This window comes from Falco peregrinus, chromosome 9, assembly GCF_023634155.1.
Source record: "Falco peregrinus isolate bFalPer1 chromosome 9, bFalPer1.pri, whole genome shotgun sequence".
Taxonomy (NCBI): Eukaryota; Metazoa; Chordata; class Aves; order Falconiformes; family Falconidae; genus Falco; species Falco peregrinus.
Genome location: NC_073729.1, coordinates 4665016 through 4688771, shown reverse-complemented (window position 1 = coordinate 4688771; position 23756 = coordinate 4665016). Strand labels below are relative to the sequence as shown.

Here is a 23756-nt window from a genome sequence, read left to right as displayed (position 1 = left end):
TCACTTCTTGGTTTTGTGGATCTGTGGTGCAGGTGCCTGGCAAAGGTACCTACTGTCCTTTAGGACTGATCTCTTTTTTTCCAAACATCTTGCCTCTGGTGATAGCTCCCCTGTGAAGTGGAAACAGGGCACTCCTTCTCTAGGTCTGTGGTGCCGTCCTGCAAACTGACCCTGAGAAGTGAGTGTGGAGTGTGTTTGTAACATTGTGCATGTGGATGAGACCTGGTCCTTCTGCACTGGTTCCTGTTCAGAATAACCACCACTGGAGGCTTTGTGTTAGTAGCTTTCACTGGGCTGAATAAAGTGAGTCGGATGTAGTTCCACTTCTGCCTCTGTGCAGGCAGAGGAGAAAGGCAATTTCACATTATTACGTGTTTCTCAGTCTGTTTCTCCCCTCTGCTAGCTCTATCTTGCTGAGTACTTACTTTTTAAAAGTACCCCAAACCCAGCATTGCTCTGGCTAGTAAGCAGCGGGGATCTGAGCTGTACCTTCTCTTACTCTGTGAGTCCCCTTTTCTTGTCATCCCATGCACTTTGAGTTGCTCGGTAGCATTGACAGGAATTGATGGATGGTGGAGGACAGCACATGGCTTTCGGTACGGCTTGCTTGGGATCCTGAGCAACCTTTCCTTTTCATGTGCTGGTATACCGCTTAATTTCTCTCTAATGCAATGAACATAAATGCAGCATTAAGACTTGTATTAGGCAATTACAGTGGAGAAAAATCAGACTAGTGGGGATTGCTGTTGTGGTTGTGACAGAATGATCCTGGCTGTCTGCCTGAACTGAGCTGCCTCTTGGCCTTCCTATTGACTGTTTCGCAGTAGCAGCTGCACTGTTTTGTGATTTGTGTTGCAAAAACAAACACTCCTGTCCTGGCCACAGAAACAAAGCGGGCCTCAGCTTGCAGAACATCACTTGCCTGGTATGGCTTTGGTGTGCCAACACTACATTAAAGGTTTAGCTTAGAGATGTAATCAAGCCTGGAAGCTCTTGTGCCTGTTCTCCCAATGCCTTTTTGCTTCTGTATGAAGCAGAGCAACCTACCTTATAAGAGGTGAGATGAGGTACAAGTTGTGCATCTGTACTTTGGCTTGCATGAGGGTCCTGCCCTGTGGGTACCAGTGGGTGGACAAGCAGGCAGCAGTCACTGTGGGCTGCCTAGTGAGCTGCTCTGTGCAAGAGGAAGAAATTCAGGCAGCTTAAATGCAGGTATTCTCTTATGCTCCTCATATTCAGGATTTTGCAATAGTTCTGGTTCATCTGTTAACTGGTACACAAAACAAGGACCGCTTTTGGCTGAAAGAGGAAGAATGGCTCTTGGTTTGGCTTTATTTAAACAGGTAAAGTGACAAACAGCTTTTTGCTTTTTTTCCCCAGACTTAACTTGAAATAGAAAAGCAAACATCTTGGGGACAACCACATTAATGAGGTAGGCTTCTGGCTCTGAAACAGTTGCAGGTGATCTGGGTTTACTTAGTCTTCCTGCTGCAGGCTGTGCCTCAGCACTGTTTGTGTCCAGACTCTGCAATGCTGAGCACTGAGAATCTGAGCCAGAAAGTGTTGTGGGCTGAGCATTCAGCATCCGCCTCTGGCTGTGAGAGCTGGCACTACTTGAAAAGCTGTCTCTTCCTCTCAGTGTTTCCACCTGCTCCACCTGTAAGGTCAAAACAGGTGTTGCTTACCACTGTTTGGTAGGGATCCCGAGGAGTTACTCTGATAGGGTATGAGTTGGTGCCCCTTACTCTTGAAGCAAAGGGGAGAAAAAACATTATTTACAGACAGTGGCCAGGCTTTCCTAAGAAAAATCCTTTGCAAAATCATTTGCTTGTTGCTCTGGGGTTAAATCCCTGCATAGAGCCCCTGTTGGGGAGGGTTACCTGTCACATGGAACAGTCAGTGAAGCAGTAGGGGCTATCTGTAGGCTGAGTGGGTGTGTGCTGTAAGAAGAGTTGTGTTTGCTACCTATGTCTCACAAAAAAAAAAATAGATACAGGAAGGAAGCTTTTCTTATCTTGAGCCAAGTCAGCTGAGCTGTTTCTTATCTGATGGCAAAGTAGTAGGTGAGGAGGTTTGAATGAAAAACTTAAAAATAAACACACCTCAGAACAACAAAAATTAGGGAAGTCCCAGAAGAACAGCTTGTTCTGGTACATGGTATTTCTCAATATTGCTGGCTTACAGGAAGGCGTGCACAGATGAGAAGAGAATTGGTTCCTTTAAAGGCTTCACTGCTAGCTGCCATCTCCTAGCCTCAAGTGTGTAAAAATGGGTGATTTTTCTTCGTGTTAAATAGTGGGAGTTATACCTATCCCTCACTTGCCAGAAGTAGTATTGTTTCCACACCCAATGCTTTTAGGCATCTGTCCAGGATTTCACACTGAAATTAAAGAGCTGACACCAGCTGTGGGGTACACATGTCACCTGAAAAAATCTTGTAAGGGAAGATTGTAAGAAGTTTTGCACATTTATTTCCTGCTGGCATGAATTTCTTTGCCCACCTCCCCTTTGCCATCCACCCAGCCTTGCTGATAGGTACCAAGAGAACATCTTGGGTCAGGTTCCCATTCAGGACATGTTGGCCTTTGTTTTGCGTAGCTCAGCTGAAGGTCTGTCTGACTCTTGCTGTTAGAGGACAGTGAGTGGAAACCAGGTCGCTTCAGCTGAGTGTGGGAAGAGAAACAGAAGTCTAGCCAAGCAGTGGGATCTTTCACAAACTGAGGTTGCTGCCCACAAGGCTTGGGGTTGGCTTTTGGTCATCGGCATGTTGCGATGTGCTGCTCCTTGGGGTGAACAAATGGGCGCTTCCTGGGGCTTTGAGCTACCTGTAAGGAAACATCCAGTAAAGTTTTCTGTTCATGATTTGCCTGATGTCAGCTTGCAGACTCTGTTTTCATCACCTCTTGTTTACAGCTTTACGTTTTTGGGCTGGTGACAGGATTGTTATAATTAGGACCGTATCATCTCCTGGGAGAGGCCAGGCTGGAAAAGCATGTGAATTGCTGCTCTCGGTACTCGGGGAAGAGGCAGGTGCAGGAGCTGAGTGTGCTGTGCTGGAGCAGCTTGGGGATTTGTACCCAGGTCAAGAACATGGGACAGCTGTCCTCATACTCCTGCTCATCTTTAGAGACTGGCTTTTAGCTCTTCCATGGATAACGTACAGGAGCAGCTGAATTAGCAAGGGACAGGCAAACAAGCTAAATTAACCTTGGGGGAGATCATGCTAGTAAATTCCTTCTCATTCCTAAATTCAGGTCTGGACTGCGATCTACCAATAGGAAACACAAGAACTCCCATGAAGCTCAGCAACCATTTGAATTGAAAGCAAAGTGTGAAGATTGTAGGTGGGGACTCTTGCAGGGAGCATCTGTGCTGAGTATTGCACAAACATCACTCAAACAGATAACTGAGCAGAACTTGGAATGCTCCAGAATGAGGTTCCTGGTTAGGGTGCGCAGGAGCTGGCTCCTGTCCTGAAAAATCTTGCAGCTAAAATACCTTGGTCATGCCATCCCAAACTAACGAGGCATTGGGTGCTCGGGGTGCTGGAGGAATGTCAAAAGCACCCACACTTCCTTTTGCTAGCCGGCTTCCTTTGAAAGCTATTGGTATGTCTGGCCAGTCTGGAGCCTTAGCTGGGTAATGGGAATGAGGAGAGCGGGGGGTGCCTCCTGCGTTGCCAATGTGTAGGAAGGAGTCCCTGTGAATTCCTGTTGATGTTGACTGAGAAGCAGGTTTAGTGAGGATCTGCACAGTTCTCTGCCTGCCACAGTGGTCCAGGTGAGGTGTGGTGTTTGCAGTCTGGGGTGTGACTTCTGTCTGTGCCTGTTATCAGCAGGGATGGGAGGGATGCTGTCTCTACATCCATCAGCTGTGCTGTCCTCTGTTCTCCATCCCTGTTGGACAGCTTTCCCTTTAAGCTTGTGTTCTGTGGACTGCTGCACTACCCAGGGAGCAGAAATGTTCCTGGCACAGAGGGTGATCTTTGTGCTCCTGTGGAGCTCTTCCAGAGGGAGCTGCAGCGTCATGGGTGAGCCATGGTCACAGGAGCTGTGGGGTGGAATGTCCAGAATGCCCCCTCCCTCGTCAGCCTGCTCTGCTCCTATTTTTGTTTGTGTCTTAGGCTTTTTTTTTCCACTCTAAATACTTTACGGGTCAACTGTCCTTTTGCTAGCTGGCAAACTGATATCTATGTGGTCTAACGTCAACAGGAGAGCATCACGGTGCCCTTAGCGCAAAAGCCCTGCTGCTGAAGATGTGCTCATCACCCCTTCTGCCATGAGGTGGCTAACCTTTGCAAGATCCTCATCCTTATGGATTGCACAGGCTTGAAAGTAGCCTTTCTCTTTCATCTCAGAGCTCTTAGCTGCAGTTAAATGTCTTCCCAGCAGCCCAGCTAACATCAGGTTTAGGTGATTGATCTTCAGCTCTTCTCCTTTTCCAGAGACAGAGCAGCAGCAGGCTGCGGTAAAGGTGTTTGTGTACCATTATAAATAGCGCATGCTGCCTGAATGCTTTTCAGATTAGAGAAGGGTAGCGTAGGGGGTTGCGAGGCAGTAGAGTCTTAGGTACTGGGTTATTATTTTGGAGTCGAGCATGGCAGCCAGTTCTCTAAGGGAACGATCTTGCTATGTCAGTAAGCTAATGTGAAGCTGGCTTGATAGCTTAAAAATGAAATGCGAACTAGCAACTGCCTTCAGGTCTTTTCCGACCAGTAACAGTAACTTGCCCCTTGTAGCTACTGCAGTATGAGCACAGCATGAGCCAGCAGAGGTGGAGCAGCTGGTCTCCCCTGTCTGACGAGGGACACGTTGGGGTGTTTCAGGACGCAACTGTCTGAATTTCAGTGGTGATGACGCAAAGGAGCATCAGATAAGGACGATGGATGGCCCTGCAGTACTCGGGTTCATGTATAACAACACCTGCTGGGGCAGCGGTGGGGGCAGGGAAGAAGAAGGATATGACTTTTCTGATGAAAACAGAATATTCCACATATGAATATATAACTTTTAGAGGAATGTTGGCTTAACAAATATGTATAGGGAAAAGTGTTGAACTAATTAGTTGGTAGAAGAATGAAATGTTTTCACAGCAAGCAATACTAAATGCTAAGAATTGCCTCTGCCCCTCGGTATGTACCTCGATAAGGGAAGAGGAACTTAATTTAGCTTTTTCACATGACCCTGTATCCTGAATTGCCAGGTCCATCAAAAGCCATAGGAAACTTTCCTGTGGATTGGAATTGGCATTGGACTAGCCCTAGTAATTGACAGCTTGTGAGCTGATTTTCCTGGAATAGCACTTCTGGTAGTAATGAGATTAAACCACTCTCACCTCTTCTCTCCTCCCAAGTATATTTCTAAGAGGGCTTGTCATGTGTCATGGATCTAGCTACGTGAACCTGACTCCTTTGGCTGAACCCTCAGCTAGCCTTATTTCCAGGAAAGCTGGTGGTGCTGCAGATCACCCTGTGCCTGTCTCTTCCCACAGAGCTGTTCTGCGCCCAGCTTTGGTGCAAGTGAGCCAGCAAGTCCAACAGAATCACAGGTGCCCTTAAGTGAAAACATCTCACAAGTTCCTGTGTGTATACCTGTATTTTGCACATGTATTAAAAAAACAAACCAAAACCCCCCCTCAAAAACCAAACACCCAGAAAGCAGTTAAAGAATAAAATTGCTAATTAGCAATAATTCTTACTTTGTCCTCTTGGCTGTGAAACTGATAGAGCAGGCAGCTGCAACTGAATTCTCCCCTCAAATGCTGAGACAGTCTGTTTCCTGGCATAGCTGGGACTTGGCCATTTTGTTTTTCTTAAAAAAACCTTCCAGCTCACATTTTAGGTCAAATAGTCATAATTTCAATTTAATTGCAGTTGTCTTCAGTGCTCAATATCAAATCTTTCTGCACACTGAGATGCCAAGTCGGAAAGCTTCATTCTCTAAGCACCATCTCTGGGGTGACACCCTACTCACAAACTCCCCCCCCACCACCATGGCCTTTGCACATAGGGTGTATCCCCACATCTGCACACTCAATACCCACCCTCCCGCTGGGTTTTTCAGCTAAGCCAGCAACTCCCTGCAATGCACTTGGTGCAGTGGAGTTCCCTGGGGTCGTGCGGCCAAGGTGCTGGGCTGGCATTCATTTGGGTTTTGGCCCTGTTGCAGTTTGTGTGTCTTTCCTTCCCTTGTCAGATGTGAAGGTGTCTTAGGGAGCGTTATGAGTGCTGATGGCGTGGTGCTGGGATAAACGTAGTTTCTGCGAGGCTGGCTGACTTCACTTTGGGAAGTTGTTGAACCATGTGGCTACTATCTGGGACAGGTTGGGCTCAATGGCTTACTGCTAATTGAGGAAGATCGGTAGTAGACTGCTAAACATTGCCCTAGGACAGAGCAAAAGGCTGGGATTATAGTGTTAAACATTGCTTCAGAGGGGGGAATTTTGGATTTTCTGCCAAGATGCTACCTCACAGTGCCTGACCCCAGAATCTCTGGTCATGTTCAAGGGTCCGGTTCTGTGCGTGGTTGAGCTGCTGGTGTTGATGGGTTTCCAAAGCACACAATTATATTCCCAGGCTGTGTTAATGGAAAACATGTTGCTGGCACACATGTATTGCAAAAGAGTGGGATGTGTCAACATAGCATTAAGGGTGGTGGTGTTTTTATCTCCGTTATATTTATCAACCTGGATCTAACTCAGGTTCTTTCATTCTGCTGCCTCCTTTCTGCAGTTGCAGGACTGCGTGAGAGAACAAAATGGAGGGTTTTCCCGTTGGCTTGAACGGGTGGTCTTTCATCTTTCTCCGGAAACTGAACTTCAGTTCCATTGGAGAGAAGTCTTGATTTGCAAAAGCATTTTTTTATTTTTATTTTTTTTCCTCCTGGTTTCTTTAGATCTTCCCCTCACATTCTTCTCACATGTATATTCCCAATGCCCCTGGGAGTGCAGTGGTTGGCTGCTACTTAAAGGAACTGTTGTCTTGTATCTTGCTGTGTCTAGGAGATGCATGTGGAAATAGCAGTCAGTGTGTGAAAGGGCAGCATGCTGGGCACTGAGGGTTTGGCTTGAGTTGTTGTTTTTGCTTTGTTTTCTCCTTTCCCACTGGAGAGCTCCAATACTCTTGCCAGATTAGGCTCCTAGTCACCGTGAGAGAGTGGACTTAGCAGATGCCTTCCTTTTTGTGCAGATGAGATGTCTCCTTTCTTCCAAAAACAGCCGGGTCACTGTGTGAAAGGGAAGGCAGGCATGCCTTTGTGTGACTTCTGCTTGTCATCAGGGCCCAGTTTTGTGCTGTGGAATTGAGCACGGGGCACCAAAGGAGGCATTAAGTTGCTGATTCCCTAATGGAACATAGTGTCCATCTTGCTCACCTGAGATGTAGCTGACGTTCACAGCAGAGCTGGAATCACTTTGATGGAAAGCATTGATGTTTCTGTTTACTGGCACTTTTGCTTACATGCATGAATTTCATGGTGCACTTTTTTTTTTTTTCCTCTTGTTGCAGGTGAGGCTGGTGCCAGCATTATTAGAGTGTCAAAAGAAGCCCGGAAGAGGTTCTTGGGCCCACTCCATCCATCTTTCAACTTGGTGAAGATCATTCGGCTCTGCCTGTCCAAGACTGTGCCGGAGAATGGGCATGAAGTTGCAGCAGGACGTTTGGGTATTTCCCTGACACGAGTCTCTGATGGAGAAAATGTGATACTGTCAGACTTCCATTCCAAGGAGGAGCTCATCCAGGTGAATGGAAATTACTGCAGAGGGCTAGGCAGGAACTGCATGCAGTTTTGTTTTGCCTTAGTGCTGGAGTATAATTGTCAGCCAGGTGGTGTTCTGAGAAGAGTAATAGGTTCAGAAGGCTTTAATCTGCTTCTTACATTCTGGATCTCTTTCTCCTTCAGGCCTGTGTCTGCAGCACCTTTATCCCTGTGTACTGTGGGCTGATACCTCCAACCTTGCGTGGAGTGGTAAGTAAGACTCTTAAGATGCTCCTTCATTAAATCATGTACTAACAAATAAGAAGGCAGAAATCCTGGTACTCAGTGTTGTCAGTCTTATTGCCTGTCTGCTGGCAGCAATTAACCTGAAGAGGCACGAGAAATTCCCAAATAAACAATTTCCAACAGTGGCTGTGCCTTCTTTTCACTGCTGCCTGCAGTTGGCTACAAATATCCTGAAGACTAGAGGATTTAATGGGATAGTAATATACAGCACAGTCAGGGCAGGTGCTGGCTGACTTAGCAACGCTGTCCATCACTGAGGCTTCAGCCCTCTGCGTGTGGAAAGAATTTGGGTCCAGGATAGAAATCACAAGTGTGTAGTCCCTCTCCTATATGCCTGACACTTTCTGCAGGGTTTTAACTAGTGGTGCTGATACCAGACCTCTTTTCCATGGAGTTCTTCCTGTCCTTCCTCTCGGAATAATGGTCTGCTGCCTGCTAGAGCTTTTTTTAATATCATGTCTAAGGCTGTCCAGAGCAATTTCTCCCTTCTGTGTTTGCATGTTAGAAATGTAACCATCTGAAAGCTCTGCAGAATTGGAGCATCTCCGATATTGCGGTCATGCTTAAGGACCTCCCTTGGACTCCCCTTGTGCTACATAGGTTAATACATGTGTTAAAAGGCAGTATGTTGGCAAAGTAAATAATCAAAAGGGAGAGGGAGAACTGCTATTAAGGTATGTGTGCCCTGGTTTCCTGTAACTGACCTGACCAAGACACCTCAGTCTGACAGAGTGCAGCATCAAATCTGCTTCCTGCTGCTGTCTGTGTCCTGAAAGTGGGGTCAGTTTTGCTCCCGTGGGATATACAGCTTGGCTGTTTTGTCTTGTGCAAGCAGGTTGGGCAGGGAAATGAACTAGAAGAAATGTCCAATGTCCAGCCCTTCAGAGAAGTGACAGATTCAGTAATGGTTTGGTATTTTCTCAGCAGCAGCAGCCAGGGCTTTTGTCCCACAGCTGGTGGGAGCATAACAGTGGCTCTTGCCTGACACCTCTTTGGGGCTAGTGTGGATCAGGCAAAATCGCAGAATTCCAAAACTGTACATCAGGGTTTCTGGAATGTGCAGCTGCCCTGGCACACTGAAGGATGATTTCTTGTGTCAGAATTCCTCATGGGAAAAGGTGGAGAGAGAATACAGAGATGAGGAAATAATTCCTACCTCTTCCCTAGAAAACCATGGCTCTTTGTCTCTTGGAAGGCACCACTGGCGAGGGTAAATATTAAATTAGGCTGGGTATGAGCCTGAGAAAAGGTTTTGAAACAGTTCCTAGTATGCCTGTGATGACTGTGTTTGCCACAGGACGAACTGACAGGCCTGGCATGAGGACCAGTATTCTAAGCAGTATGATTGTGTGTAAGGTGTAAAATCTATATTCTGCCTTCTTAATCTATTTGTAGTGTTTACTTCTCTGAGCTTTGATAGCCCCATGGAGTAGATGATGAAGATGGGGGGGGGGGGGAACCACCTAACTCTCAAAGAACCAAGAAATGGAAGGGTTAATAACTGAAGTGTCAACACACACTCTAGTCATGAAGTGTTTTCTGCAAGTGGGTGAGATGAACCCCTAACAAGGGTCAGAAAGCTAATTGTCAGCTCATGTGAGTGAGGGGCCCTCTGCATGGGAGGACACAATAAGGGAATGGAACTGGGGTGATTTCTGCGGTGCCCAGCCCATGAACCACCCCCAAAAGCTGCTGGTGCTCACACCTGCAGGCCCCTGGTGGCTCCAGCCTGTGGCTCTGCTGCTAGGGGCTTTGCAGGAGGTGGGAGAGTGGGTTATGCTTGGGTTGCTAGAGATTCAGGCAAATCCAAAGAAGCGGCAGCTGGCCTTCAGTGAGGAATGGAAATCGGCATTGCTCGGGGAATGGTGGACCCGAGGGCCGGGTCTGCACCTGTGTTCCTGGCTTGCCATCTGTGAGAAGGCTTTGCTGGTCGCCTTTCTGTTGCTAAGCCTTCTTTCTAATGGCATCCGTGCACTCATGCTGCCACCCGCAGGGAAACGTTTGTTTCTGCAGCCTTGCTGCATAACTATTGTCTGTCTTAAGTGACCAAAAGGCTTACCACCATCTTTTTTGAACAAAGCAGGTGGTGCCTGCTTCTGTCCCCTTCCCACTCGGCCTGTCGTCATCTTGTCCTTGCAGAGGGAGTCAGCCAGATGTCTCCAGCTCTAGCTGCACGTAGTCCGGCTTCCAGTGGAGCAGCTTTGGGGAGATGATGACAGACAATTTGCTATGGTTACTTTCGGCTTAGGGGAAACTGATGTCCGCTTTAAAAGGGGGCAAGGGTTCAACTGATTTTTGGCACCTCTGTTGTCTAGAGAGCATCCTGTAAGCCAGCTGAGTGTCACTGTTTCTGAGACGGCGTACTTCTCTGAGTTTAATCTATCCCATCCTTCCACTTTCTTCACTGTCCAAATCCAGGTGGTGCAGAGATCTCTGTCTGCCTTGATACTGTGTTTGGTGACCAAGGCCTGACATGAGGATAAAATGCCCTGTGCTATGAGTTCGTGCTGCTGTAGCCTACAACTGTAATTGCAAGCCAGCTCTTGAACCTGTAGGCTGTATGCAGTGGTAGCCCCAAGGTTTAGTTTGCCCCTGAGAAACTAAGGGCAGTCCATCTTGACCCTGTTGCCTCGATAGGAGAGGAATTTGATTGCTTTCAGCCCAAGAACCTGTGAACCTTTCCCCAGGCTCACAGAAGCTGCCTGAAGAGGTCTCTGCCTGTCTGCTATCCAGAGCAGGAGAGAACAAAGTGCAAAGCGTCTGCATTTTCCTGGGCATTGTGCAGCAAAGGACCAGTGTCAGTGGTCAGTCTGCCTGTGAGACAAGGCAGAGCATGATGGAGAGTGGAGCGCCTCCTCTTCCAACCAGCATTTCCATGTTCTGCCTGGGTTCACCTTCTACCAGCGCAGCTCCTCACCCAGCAGAGCTGAAAGATGTTACAGCTACTGCTTATGGGGCTATGTAGCTCCTGTATGATGATTTGCATTTAAGCCTGTCCAAAGGGAAGGATTCCAAGCAGCAAATGGCAGGATCAACCCTGATACAAAATCAGCAGGACTCTTCTGTAACTGGAGGCTCACAAGAGCTTGCGTTGTTGCTCTGCAAAGGTCTCAAACCTCCTGTTCTTTTGGCTTGACCAACATCCCCTTCCTTTTATCTTCAGCATGTTGCTTACTCTGCCAAAGGCCTGTGATGGGGATTGTCTTGCTCAGCTCCTTGCGCAATTACGGTACTCCCTTGTGCAATTACAGTGCTCCTAACAAATATTTTGAAGTGGTTACATGCTACTGGGGTTGCCCTTCCTGCAAGGGCAATACAAATGTGTTTATGGTACATAGGTACAGAACGTTCTCTGATAAGAAGGTGCCTGTTAAGAGCAAAACCCAAGTCCCCTGTGCTTTTTTATCACACTGCAGCAAGTAGATTCCAAATGTGTATGCATGTGTTGGGATTTCTGCTCGATAAGCCTGCTGGCAACAAATCAGCTGGTTTTACTCTTAGGTAACAAACTTTCTGCCAGTGGGGACTTGTATCTGAGCTTAGTAATTTTGAACATGAGTGAAAAATGTCACAGTGTGCGTTGCAGGTGGTTGTCGGTGTGTCATATTGTTTAACTGGATGACAGTCAAACCCCATAAGAGATGTAAGTCAGCATCACACAAGTGACTATGCCTTTCATGGAACACTTGTGACCAACACACTTGACCGTAGGAAGAAAGGCATATAGCAAGAGGAGATTATAGACAACACAGCTGCGCTGTCACTGGTTATGACTCCTCCAGCACTGGTGGATGTATTCCATTCTCTTCCCAACCTGTTGGCACAAATAGAAAATGGGAACACATAGTAAAAAAAGTCACTTCATCAGTTATGGGAATGAACAGTGCTTCATTTGTCTTGTTTTCAGAGATATGTTGATGGAGGGATTTCTGACAACTTGCCACGATATGAGCTGAAGAACACCATTACGGTGTCTCCATTCTCAGGAGAGAGTGATATCTGTCCACGGGACGGTTCCACAAACATGCATGAGCTGAGAGTCACCAATACAAGCATCCAGTTCAACCTTCGCAACCTCTACCGCCTCTCAAAGGCCCTGTTTCCTCCAGAGCCACAGGTGAGTTTCCTGGCAGCACTAGAACTTGGGGACAGTAGATGGGCACTGGCCATACTGTGTACTTTAGCAGATTCCAGACACTTAGTTTTGTCTCATGTTTGTCTGTTTTTTAACCTTGACATTATCAACCCAGTGACTTGGCAAACCTTGACCATCTGCACAAGGTTGTGTAGGGGGCTTAGTTTTCTTTTGCTACTGTGAGAGCTGGAATTTAGGTGGTAGCAGTTGCTTGGAACACGTTCCCATGGCGCAGTCTCTAGAGCAGCGTTTGCCAGGAAGTCAGGCGCGCTTGTAAGCAAAGATGTATCAGCCATTGGAACAATGTGCTCTTGAGTGTTTTAAGGTCAGGATGGAGCTTGCCAGCTTGCAGCCAGTGACTGTCTCCTAAATAGTGCCAGTGGAGTAGGTGGCACTGCAGTCAGCTTTGCCTGCTTCTGAGCAAATGCAGCCTCAGATAGCCCTGGCATTTGGGCATAATAAGTGTGCATTCATGTGCTGAATTACTCGGACAGGTTTTTGCCTGTCCCCTCGCTACTCTTAGCTGGCTTTATCTGCAAATGCAGTGGCCCTTCCTGGCATCTGCTGGGAAGTATTCTGGGCTGCTTGTCAGAGTGACTTGCTGAAGGCTGCTCACAGCAGCATCATCTCTACAAGGGGAAATGAGGTGGCTGCAACTCTAACCCCGTATTTAGGCAGGATTGCAGGTGTCCCTTCCAATCTGAATTATCCTGTGATTCCAATATCCAACATATTCCCATTGTACCTCCCATTCCTGCTCAAAGCCTGGAAAGGGCTGGCAAGGATGAGACTTGGGATAGCTCAGGAGTCAGCAGAATTCCTCTAAACCCTCATTGAGCTGGATGTTTGTGCTGCTTAGCCAGACAGTTTCCAGGTGACATAGTCTTGCCTTCCTCTGTCCACAGGTGCTGCGGGATATGTGCAAGCAGGGCTATCGGGATGCACTGCACTTCCTGAAGAAAAATGGTAAGGCACTGAGTGTTTGTAGGGTGCGCTGACTGGCCTCTTCTGTGCCAAGCTTTGAGGGTTGTCAGTGGTGTATATGAAAGGTGAAAAGGCAGAATTGAGCTGTGCCTCAAATATCAGATTATGGAATTTCTGTTAATAAGCCTTACTCTAGCATTTCAGGAAGCAGAGGTGGAGTAGACACCTTTCCAGTGCAATGCAGGACTGTAAGCACTCTGATACCAAAGTGGTGGTTTTGGCACGTGCTCAGTGCTACACCAACACAGTTGTTGGGTACCGGTGCCGTTTGTACCTCCTGCAGCTACCTCGCTCTTTTTGTACGTGCAGCTAGGGTACCTCTAACGTGGCACAGCAGTGCGGCATGCAGGCATGCCCTCAGCAGCCCTGAGTGCCTGGCAGCTTGACACACTTGCACACCCTTCTACAGGCAAGCCCTGGACTTTCTTGCCTCCAACTGTTGTAGCAGGTTGAGTGAGTTTTTGATGCCACCTGGTGTCAATGTACAGCAGATCAAGCACGTTTGTTTGCCCTTTGTTGCACACACGTTACTGGGGTAAGAGCAGGCAGGCAGCTGTGTTTGTGGATTAAGCTGCGGGAGGGAAATCTTGCCTGCAAGACTGGTGACTGGCAGATTATAGCAACAAAATGCTGCCGAACAGCACCCTGTGGTACTTAAAGGGGAAAAGCTAGAATTTCTGGCGGGGGAAGAGAGGATGGTCTTAAAGCAGCAGGGTTTCTAACTCATGGTAATTGTTACAATAGACGTAAGTCAGAATTGACACTCTAAAGGCAAGGAAGGGCAGCTAGTTTGTATCATCCTTATGGTCTGACTTCTCTTAGGACTCCTTCATCGTCCAAGTCCTGCCCGTCCTCTCCTCGCCATAGAAGCCCCTCCAGGCGAGAAGAAAGAGGAAGAGACAGAAGGCGAGGATGAGCTTGAGGACAATACTGCCCTTGCTGTTGTTGAAGAGCACATCTTTGAACACCTGCCTCCCAAACTGAACCAAGGTATGATCCAAAGGGAGCCATTCCAGGCAATCTTTCTGTGCTGACTAGTCCACTTCAGAGGATTACTGGGATGTGTGGGTGCTGCTTGTGGCTGGGCTTGGCCATATCCAGGGGTTAGGTGGACTTGAGGCCTCTTAAAGTTGTGATTTGCCCTGTGGAGGCTGAACAGGGAGAGGCTGACTCATTTGACAGTGTTCTGCATGGTAAATAGAGGAGGGGGTCTTGTTGCTCACTCCTTTGGGAGTCTGATAAAGCTAAAAGCTGCTGTTCTCATCTGCACCGGCCCTGAGCAAGACTTCCTTAAAGAAGGTGGAGAGGGGAGACCTCTAACTTCTGCGGTATGGCAAGGAAATGGGATAGCCCCATTGTGGGGATTCAGCCATGTTCTCTTCTGTCTTCAGCTCTTCTGGAGGCTTGTGCTGAAAGAAGAAGTTTCTTGACTGGCATTACCAACATGCTGCCTATACGTGTGGCCACGGCAATGATGGTCCCTTACATGCTGCCTCTGGAGTCTGCCGTTTCCTTCACTGTCAGGTAGGCCTTCGGCTGGTTCCCTCAGTGGTGGTCTTCCCAGTGCAGCAAATGTTTTGTGTAGCTGGTGGAGCACGAATGGACAGAGAGTAGGTTCCTCTCTAACTCCGCAGTGTCAGAGCTCCTGGGGAAAGAGTTCCTGCCACTTAACCAGACATACGAAAAAAAACCTAAAAAACAAACCACCAAAACCCCACAGAACTTTTTCTGCCTTCATGTGTCATTTAGCTACAGCAGATACTTCCAGCTTGAAGGAAGATGGCTATGTCCTGGGACTTGCCCTAGGAAATGGTGATAAAATTTGGAGCCTGGAGAGAGACTTCTGAACTGGGAGTGCAGGGGTGAAAGTAGGAATCACACAAGAGGTGGTTCCCCGCTGGAGTAAGGGGTAGAGTATTCCCAGCCATTTCCAGCTCTACACTTACATGGCTGGAAAGACAGCTCTGTCAGGCTTGCTCTTAGTACAGAGCACCCTAGGAAAAGTTTCTGGAAGGGAGATAGTTTGGAATAGAAAGGCTTAGGCAAAAACACTTTCCAAATCTGAAAATGGGTGAAACCTATGGGAAGTGCAGACATAAAATGTAATGACAAGTTCCCGGGCTGTTCTCAACCTTCGTAGCTTCTCTGCCTTAGTCCATAAATGGTAGTGTAAATGGCTCTTAAGCATTTGTCACTAATATTAATGTAAACGTTGATAGGAGGCAACGCTGGCATTCTTTTCATCCTATCCTTTGTGTGTCCCAACTAATGGTTGTCCCCTGTTTCTTCCCAGGTTGCTGGAATGGCTCCCAGATATCCCAGAGGATATTAGATGGATGAGGCAGCAAATGACTGAAATCTGCAACTATCTTGTGAAGAAAGCCAAGAAGAAACTGGGCAGCCACCTTTCAGCCAGGTATGGCTGCTTTCCTCCGCAGCACTGTTCTGGAGGATCCTTCCATTTCCCCTTTCCCCTTTCACTTCTACAGACTCTGCTCCATTGGAGCAGAGAAAGTAAGACCCAAATTGACTGGAAGGCTTTACTGCTTAACCTAAAATGTAAATCTGGTCCATGGTCTCTTGGCTTCCTTAGCTGTTGAATAGAGTCGGTGTGTGGTCTCCTTCCTTCTTCCCGCTACAGGGCAGACCCTGTGATGGAGCTGTTACCATACCAATAGGGCAGAAGATGTAGGTCTGATTAAAACAATATGCTAGCTAATTGCATGCTCCCTGTAGAAGACTGAGGTGCTTGTCTGTGTGGCATTTGCTGACCCAGGGTCCCCTAAAAGTTCCTTCCAAGAGGTACTCGTGTTCAAGTTACCTTTTCTGCCTTGAGATCTAGGCCCGGCTTAACTGGGTGGGGAGGTGACCAGGGAACACCGGAGTGTTTCCGAGGGAGCCGGTGCTTTGGGTCTGTGTGCCATGTGCCTGTGCTGCTGAACTGAACTCCCTGTAGTAGGCCATGGCTTGAGGCTGAGGCAAGACAGTGTTGCGTGGATGAGCACAGGAAATCGTGAGTTACAGTAGGCGGCAGAGGGTCCCAGCTCCGATTTGGATTGTAGTGCAAGGGGGTGAAGTACAAGGACACATGGTCCTGAATAATGAAGCGATGAGGGGGAAAACGGGCACACACAGAGACTTGTGACTAAGATCATGCAGTCAGTAGTAGAACAAAATAGCTCTGCGGTTCTGGAGCTCTGGTCTGGTGACCTGCTAAGTCTGCCCATGTACTGATTCTTGACATGTTTGCCTTTCAGGCTTTACTATCACCTCGAGCTTGGAGGGCCCCAGACCATGCCAATTTCTTCCACACCACCTTGTGGTGAAGCCCTGCCGATGTGGATGAGAAACAACCGTTCCCTGTCTGATGTCATGATGAAGTGGGAGGAGTACCAGCGCCAGCTCATGCTGGGCTTACTCTGCATCAACATGGACATGCAGGCCTCCTTCTTCCCTCGGGAAGGGTTTCCTATAAAGCTTCCACCTCTAGACTGTGCGAAAGAGTGCCTGCCGCTCTTCTGAGCCTGCTGCTGGGAGGGGATGAGGGTGGGTGGGAAGGGGAGCGGACATAGGGTGAGACCAGTCTCATCCCTCAGCAGCAGGCTGCCCTGTGCTCCTGAGTATGCTGCAAAGGGGATTTCCCTGGGATGGAGACTGGTGGAATTGACTGTAGCCATTTGTTGCCCACTGGGCCAGGCAAGGGATCTCCGTGTTCAAGGACACACGCGAGCTGGTACCTTGCTCTAGACCTGTGTTGACACCTGGCCGTTGCCTGTGGCCAGGCTGATGCTGACCCAGCTGAGCTTTCCCAAATAGTGCACTTTAAATTGCTATTGGCTTTTTACCGCCAAATAATTGGGACGTAGATGACGCTCTCAAGTTCATACAGCTTTTAGCTTCCTTTGTTTTTTAGAGCGTTAGTCTTGGGGTTTTTCTTAAATCATCTGTCATCCCTTGGCTCTTTGTGCTAGGGGAAGATGAAGTAGCTTCTTGCCAAACCAATTTTTCTCATGCTTCCAGATCTGCTCCTGACTTTCTTTGCTGAAGCCACGTGCTTTCCTCTGTTCCTTAACTGCATCCCCACTGGAAGCCAGAGCTGGCCCTGCTGCAGACTCTGCTGGAACTGCAAAAATGTAAAAAAATCCATGTATTTACCCAGATTCATGTTGTCATGATCTCTCCCTTTTTTATTTTTGTCCTCTTGGAACTGCTGCAGCTTGAACCCTTGAGTGTTAAGTCATTGAACTTGATTTAAAAAGTAATTTAGACAGAACTTTTCTAGGGAAACACGTTGAGGTTGAGGCCCCGTTCCTAGCACTGAATGGAATTCTTGTGGGGTTGCCCTGGAAAAGCTCAGCTTAACTATCTCGGGATCAGCTTAGCAGCTGAAACAATGCGAAGGGCTTGTAGGAAGGTGAGATTGTGCAGGGCACGTTACTGTTGAGTGGCTTGTGGTGGGAGTGTCACAGCAAGTGCTGGGGCAGTGGCTGCCTCTGACAGGGGTCAGGCTTTGCTCCTTAAGGGACCGTACAGCTGAAGGAAACTCTCAAATGAGTGGTGCAAAAGGGATCTCCTGCCAAACTGGGACTTGGCTTAGTCTTTTGCTCAGAGTTTGGACATCGAGGCTTTGGAGTGAGAGAGATTTGGGCTTTGTAGCTGTACCAGCCTCACAGCTTGGCTGTCTCGCATTGTGGCTCACAGGTAGAGCTCTGCAGCTGGCAATAGCGGGAGCATGAGAAGCGGAAGCGAAGTGAGGACTGTTGGTGCACATGCAGCCTGCTTGGAACTGGCTACTTTTATCTTGTCCCTTAAAAGACCAGAACCGGTAGGTCTGTAGCAGGGCAGGACTGTGCCTTCTAAGGTACTGCCTTCTCGGTGGTCTGGTTGTGACTTCCTTTGCAGAGGCATGAACTCTGTTCTTCGCAGGGCAAGACACGGCTTCCTGTGGGGATTGCATGTACTTAAGCTTAAGTCCTTGCACTATGCCACAAAATCATCTTCTGGTATTATCTTTTTCTGCAGCGTGTCTAGCTGCATGAGGCGTCATCTACCTCTCCTAGCACAAACAGTATGCAAGTGGCCAAAGCAAACACACGCTGTCTTTGCTGGGGAGCAGGATAGGATAGCTGAAGCTGATTACATAGCCTATACATTGAATAGTGATTTATAATAGACTCTTTTGCACCTTTGATTTAGAAAGGAAAAATAACCCCAGTTCTACTAATAGCTGGAGAAAGTAGTGAATCTGCTCAATCACATCTGTATGAGCAGTGTGGGTGAGGTGGTGGGTGCTGTTTCCTACCAGCACGATCCTGCACTGGGCATGGGTTGGTTGGTTTGTGGTAGAGACCGATAAGCATCGGGACTTTTCTGCAGTGGCTGTTGCAAGCTGGGAGGCAATAGATGGGGCAGCTGTGGTGCTAACCAACTGTCCGGGAGATGCCGGTGCAAATACAAACCTGTGACTTAAAAATCACCCCACTGCCCTTCCTGGATAGTAACCTACCCATGTAACACAAGGGCCTGCATATAGCTTACGAAGCAGGCCTGCACTTAGGCAGTCAGATTTAGTCTTAAGCTTCACATAGTTAGGGCAATCAGGGAACAGGGAAGTCGCTACAGGAAGAGAAAAAAATTGGAGGATTCTGACACCAGAATAGGAATAGTGGATTATAAAACAAGTCAATTTTGTGGTTGTCTAAAGCCTGCAGAAAAAGCTTACTGCTAGATGGATGTAACTAACTGAAGTGAACCAGCAGCAAGCTACTGGCAATTAGTGGGAACAGGATGACTTTGATAAAAAATGGAATTGAGAAAAGGTGTTTACTTTGTGGTTTGGTGTGGGATTTCTTTTTTTCCACTGCTTTGGGCTGCTTTCTTTGGGGGAATGGCACAGGCACAGTGCTTAGTTTGCCGAATGCATATCTCGCGTCCCCAAAGCACACGGAGCAATTGGCAAGAACATGTAGATATTTAGTGGCAAGAAATGAAGGCATTTCATCCAGTAGCAAAACATCTATGATGGGCAAAGCTATATAAAGAAAATCTTGTGCTGCCCTTTTGACTCTGCCTTGTTTGTGCTAATATAAGGGTGGAGAAAATGATGCAACTGTTTGTTGGGTTTTTTTATCCCTTCTTCCTGGACTGGTAAAACCACTGAGTGATTATGTAAACCACTAAACTATGAAACAAAATTCTCTTGGCAACAGAGTGCGCTAAGAAATTGCAGCTTGGCACCCTTATCCCCTGGATCTCCTCTGTTCTCCTTTTGCATTAGAACTGACTGGGCTGGTGCCACTGTCTTCCAGTGCTCTGATCCAGAAGGCTTGCTGGTTCTGGTCCATGCATTTCAAGAGACTAACAGTTTTATTTTGTGTCTCACCTCGCCTGTCATTTATTTTATTGCGTTAACCTCTCAAAGAGAAGCTTTTGTACACTTCAAACTATAACCACAAACCAAAGCCTGGCTTTAAATATAAGGCCTAACTCTTCAGGGAGGAAACTCCTGTTTTCCCTATGCTAATTTGCAGGGTGTGAACGGATACTGGGAAAACACCACTCAGTATTAACCCTTTTTCTGCCTGTGTTTATTCCCCAGGTGGTGCGGTGGCTGTTGTGTGATAGCTTGTTGGCATTATAGATTTAAGCTCTGATAAAGGAACTGCAGATCAAAAATACCTCAAATTACCTTCTGCTTCCTTAAAAGAAGTTTCACACATCCACTTGAAATTCTTGCAATCTGTGATGAATGAGCAGCAAAGGATGAAGAAAATGGGGAAGACTTTCTTGCCCGCTAATGCAGAAAAAGGGCTGTGGCTGCTTTTGAAGAGCAGCTTTTTTGTTTTGCAGTGCTGCCTTGTCTAGGTCAGACCCCGCTTCTTTGAAATCCCTGGAAACCTCATGATAGGCTCTGGACTGGATGTGGAGGGGTTTATTGTGATAGTTGTAACGGGAGTTCCTCAAGCCTTTGTTCTGCATGTACCTTATGGCATGTGTTCTCTTCTGGGCCACAGCTGATTAACCTACCCTTGCGCAGCTCATAGGAACGAGGTAGCCATCTGGAGCAGCCGGTCCCAAAATGTGTGGCTGGGCAGCCCAGCGGGCGGTTGCCAGGGCTTGTCCGCTCTCCAGTATGCAGCGGTTGGGAGGTCAGGTTCCTGGACCAAAAGCTCATCTTGCAGTCCATGTCCAATTCTCCTTATAGCATTCACATGAACTCTGCAAGCAGAGTCCCAACCCTTGCCGTTTCTACCGTTTCACAGAAAGGGTCTGTGCATTCAGGAATCCACTTTTTTTTTCCCCCTCCGTCCTGTGGTACTAGTTGCTGCTTTTAACAAGGCTAATGGCAAACTTCTGGTGCATCTAACCAGCCCCTAACCTGTACAACGCCGTAGTTTTGTGTTGTGTACAACGGTCCGTATCTATGGCATGGTCTGTAAGCTGCAATTTGTGTGTGTTATGTTTGGTTTGCTGCCTGCCCTACTGCTAATACTGTTGCAAGGTGATTTTTTTTTTTCAAGGGGTACAAGGAAAACACTTCTGACCACTATCTATAGGACCTAGGAGCTGTTTTCTTGTGACTTCTTGGAGGGCTGTATACCTGCAGCACTCAGACCAGAGAATAAAAGAGAACCTGCTGTCTGGCAGCACTAGGGTGTCCCTAGGACTTGTTGTATGTTTCCCAGTGGTTTTGTCAGTTTTAAAAAATGAATCTAGTAATTCACTCCTTCCTCTGAGAGAAGAGCTCTCATGTTTGCCTCAGCGGTTGTGGGAGAAATACCTGAAACTCCGTGCATATCCCTTAGGGGTCCATTTCTGCTAAGCACATGCTAGATGTGGTGGGTGGCAGGGCTGAGCATTGCCAAAGTCAGAGGGTCTCACCAACTGTTTTCTCAAGCTTTGTTTCAGTCTTCCTCTTAAATCCCTGAGAGAATGGACCACTTCACCCGGCTGCCTCATCAGCCGGTTGGTTTGTGCCAAACACACCGTGTGCCTTTACGGTGGGCTCCGGCCTGCCTGCCTTCGGTGTCCCTGTGGTGTCTGAATGCAGCAGTACTTGCTTCCCCTCTCCCCTCCCTTCCTCCTCTTGCCTACTGGTGGGATGTTGCTGTCTTTCCATTCTGCCAGCAGCTCCACTCCTACAGTCTCTTAACTGCATCCATGGGATGGATCCACATCAGCTCTCCTGAACGGGGAGAGGGGGGAAGGAAACCTCTAGTTCCGGAAGATTTAGAAATGTAACTGAAATAAACACCATATTCTTCTGGGGGTTTCTCTTGCTCTTGAAAACAGCACCTAAAGCAGCTCTTTGAGCTAAATGCGTCCTGGGACTCCACTGCTGTCACTGAGTTTAAGACGACCCTTAGGCACGCAATGCACGCGGAGATCCTGTGGAAATCCCTGATGTCAGAGCAGCAACTAGCCCAGCAATAGCATACGCAAGTCATGTATTTACACAGCAATGTCACTAAGTAGTGTTCACAGTCACTTTAAGAGTTCAGTATTAAATTGTTGATCCTTTTTTTCCCCCCCTCCTGTTTCTTTTTTCTAAAGTTTTGCTGAAGAACATGTAACTATTTATTTTGGCAGAAATATACCTTCTAATAAAAACATTCTCGATGTATTTACCTGGCTGTGGTAGGTTACTTGCCATTTAAAGGTTTATTACCTATCTTTTAATGCACTGCACGACTTGGGTTTGTTTTGCTGAGCCCTATCCTGTTCCAAATGATCTCAGGGTAAACATGCATCAGCACGCAATGAATGAGGCATTGACCTGGAGGTGAAAAATGGTGCATTTTGGCTTAATTCTGACTTCTTCAAGCCAAAATGCCTCAAATGATATTAGCCTCTGGGTCAACCCCGGTTTCCAAGAGGAATTAAGCACCATCTTGCGGGAATAACAGGAGCTTGGTGCCTGTGAAAGGGTTACTAAGTAGTTATTCAGGGAGCTGAGACTTTGCCAGTTTGGGGGCATCACTTGGGGAAACCAAACCCTGTCCCTCCCTGCTCTGTTTCCCAGCTGGGCGATGCAGATGACGCTGCCTGTTGGGTACCTGGCTCCTTCAGCCAGACCCCGTTTCGCTTTCTCCGGTCCCGACAGCAGTAAACTGTAGAAGGATACTTTGTTACGCGCTGTCGCGGGACAAGCACAAGCCGTGTAATTAATACAGCATGCGGCTGAGAAAACGAACAGCTTTTTCACAGCGAAAAGCAAACGTCCCCCGCTCGGTGCCGCGCACCGCTAAGTTGATCTGTCTTCCGTGGATCAGCCGGGGCGATGCCGGCGGCGGCTGCGAGCGGGGCCGGGCTGCGGGGCCCCGCGGGGGGCTCGGGGCGGGGAGCTGGCCCTGGCCCCGGGGAGCCCCGTCGGGCCCGGGGAGCCCCGTCGGCCCCGGGAGCGGGGAGCCGGCCCCGGCAGCCCGGCCGCCCGCCCGCCCGCGGCCCCGCTCATTTCCGGGTCGGGGCCGCCTCCGGCGCTACCGGCGGCTCCGCTCCCGCGGGCCGGGCGGCCGCAGGTGCCCGCTGCGCCCGCTCCCCTTTGCCGGCTCAGGTAAGCGGTGCGAGGGGCTCCCGCGGCGGGCGGAGGGCGCGTTGCCCCTGGGGACGGGGCTCCTCGGCGGGGCGGCTGTCCCCCCCGCCATTTTGTGCGGCTGTCGGCGCCCGGGTGGCCCGGGCAGGACCCCCGCAGGGCCCGAGCCGGGCGGGAGAGGTGCTGGGGGCGGCCGCCCCAGCGAGGGGCCCTGGCGGCACCTGCACCGCCCCCGCCAGCCTCCCGGCCCTCGGCCCTCACCTGTGGCCTCCCTGCCCTGCATGTCACCCTCCCCGTCCCTCGCCTCATCGTCCTGCCCCGTCCTTCCTCTCGGTCTCCCCTTCCCTCGCCTCAGTCTCCTTGTCCCGCGCCACCTCGGCCTCCCCTGCAGCAGTGGAGCGAGGGGCGCGGGGTGCTGCGGGGGTCCTTGCCGGTCCAGAGCGACACACCTGCCCTGTCCCCGGCTGTGGGTGGGCCCTTGCCGAGGAAGGACAGGCGTGGAGGATCCACGTTCCTGTGCAAAGCCACCTGCCCTGCCAAGCTCCGGAGGCGCAGCTGTGGCCATGGGACGGGGGGCACTGCCCTGGTGGGGTCCGGGCTGGGGGCTGCCGGCTGTTCCACCTTCTCCCCTCTCCTGTTGCTCTGAAGCCTGCAGGCTCCTTTGCGATGCTGTCCGGGGGCTTTGGTCTTGTGTGCCGGACCTGAATGGAGTTCTCTTATTTTCTCTTTTTTTTTTTTTTTTTTTTGCCATGACCCAGGTGCAGATGACACTGCACAGAAAAGTAGTGCAGGTCCCTACAGCAGCTGCGTTAGTGCTGCTTCTCCTTCTCTTCTGAAGGAAAAAACACCAGAGCTTTCCCTCTCCTAAGACTGCAGCGTTTTTCTCTTTGACATCCCGTGCACATGGGATGCACTTCAGTGAACTCGTGTGTCGAGCCTCAAGTCCTTCCTGTAGGACTTCCTGGAAGCAGCCAAGGGGAAAAGAGGCCAGCGATGGCCAGCCTCGGACACAGGGCGATGGCTGTGCTCGGGGAAGTCCTGAGGAGGCAGGATAATCCAAACACCGCTTGCTTGTTTAGACATGACCCACTGAGTCCTTGCTCGT

General features: G+C 48.9%; 1 protein-coding gene across 1 annotated transcript in view; it reads left to right on the top strand.

Annotated features, from left to right (window-relative positions):
• Positions 1–21742, top strand: part of PNPLA2 (patatin like phospholipase domain containing 2) — a 30061-nt gene extending 8319 nt beyond the window's left edge. The window contains exons 2-9 of the mRNA XM_013298242.3: positions 7505–7737; positions 7899–7964; positions 11908–12117; positions 13041–13101; positions 13942–14109; positions 14511–14643; positions 15413–15535; positions 16377–21742. Coding sequence (XP_013153696.3) covers positions 7505–7737; positions 7899–7964; positions 11908–12117; positions 13041–13101; positions 13942–14109; positions 14511–14643; positions 15413–15535; positions 16377–16641 — 1259 coding nt within the window. The 3' untranslated portion in view covers positions 16642–21742. The remainder of the gene's footprint in view (positions 1–7504; positions 7738–7898; positions 7965–11907; positions 12118–13040; positions 13102–13941; positions 14110–14510; positions 14644–15412; positions 15536–16376) is intronic.
• Positions 21743–23756: the final 2014 nt, after the last annotated feature.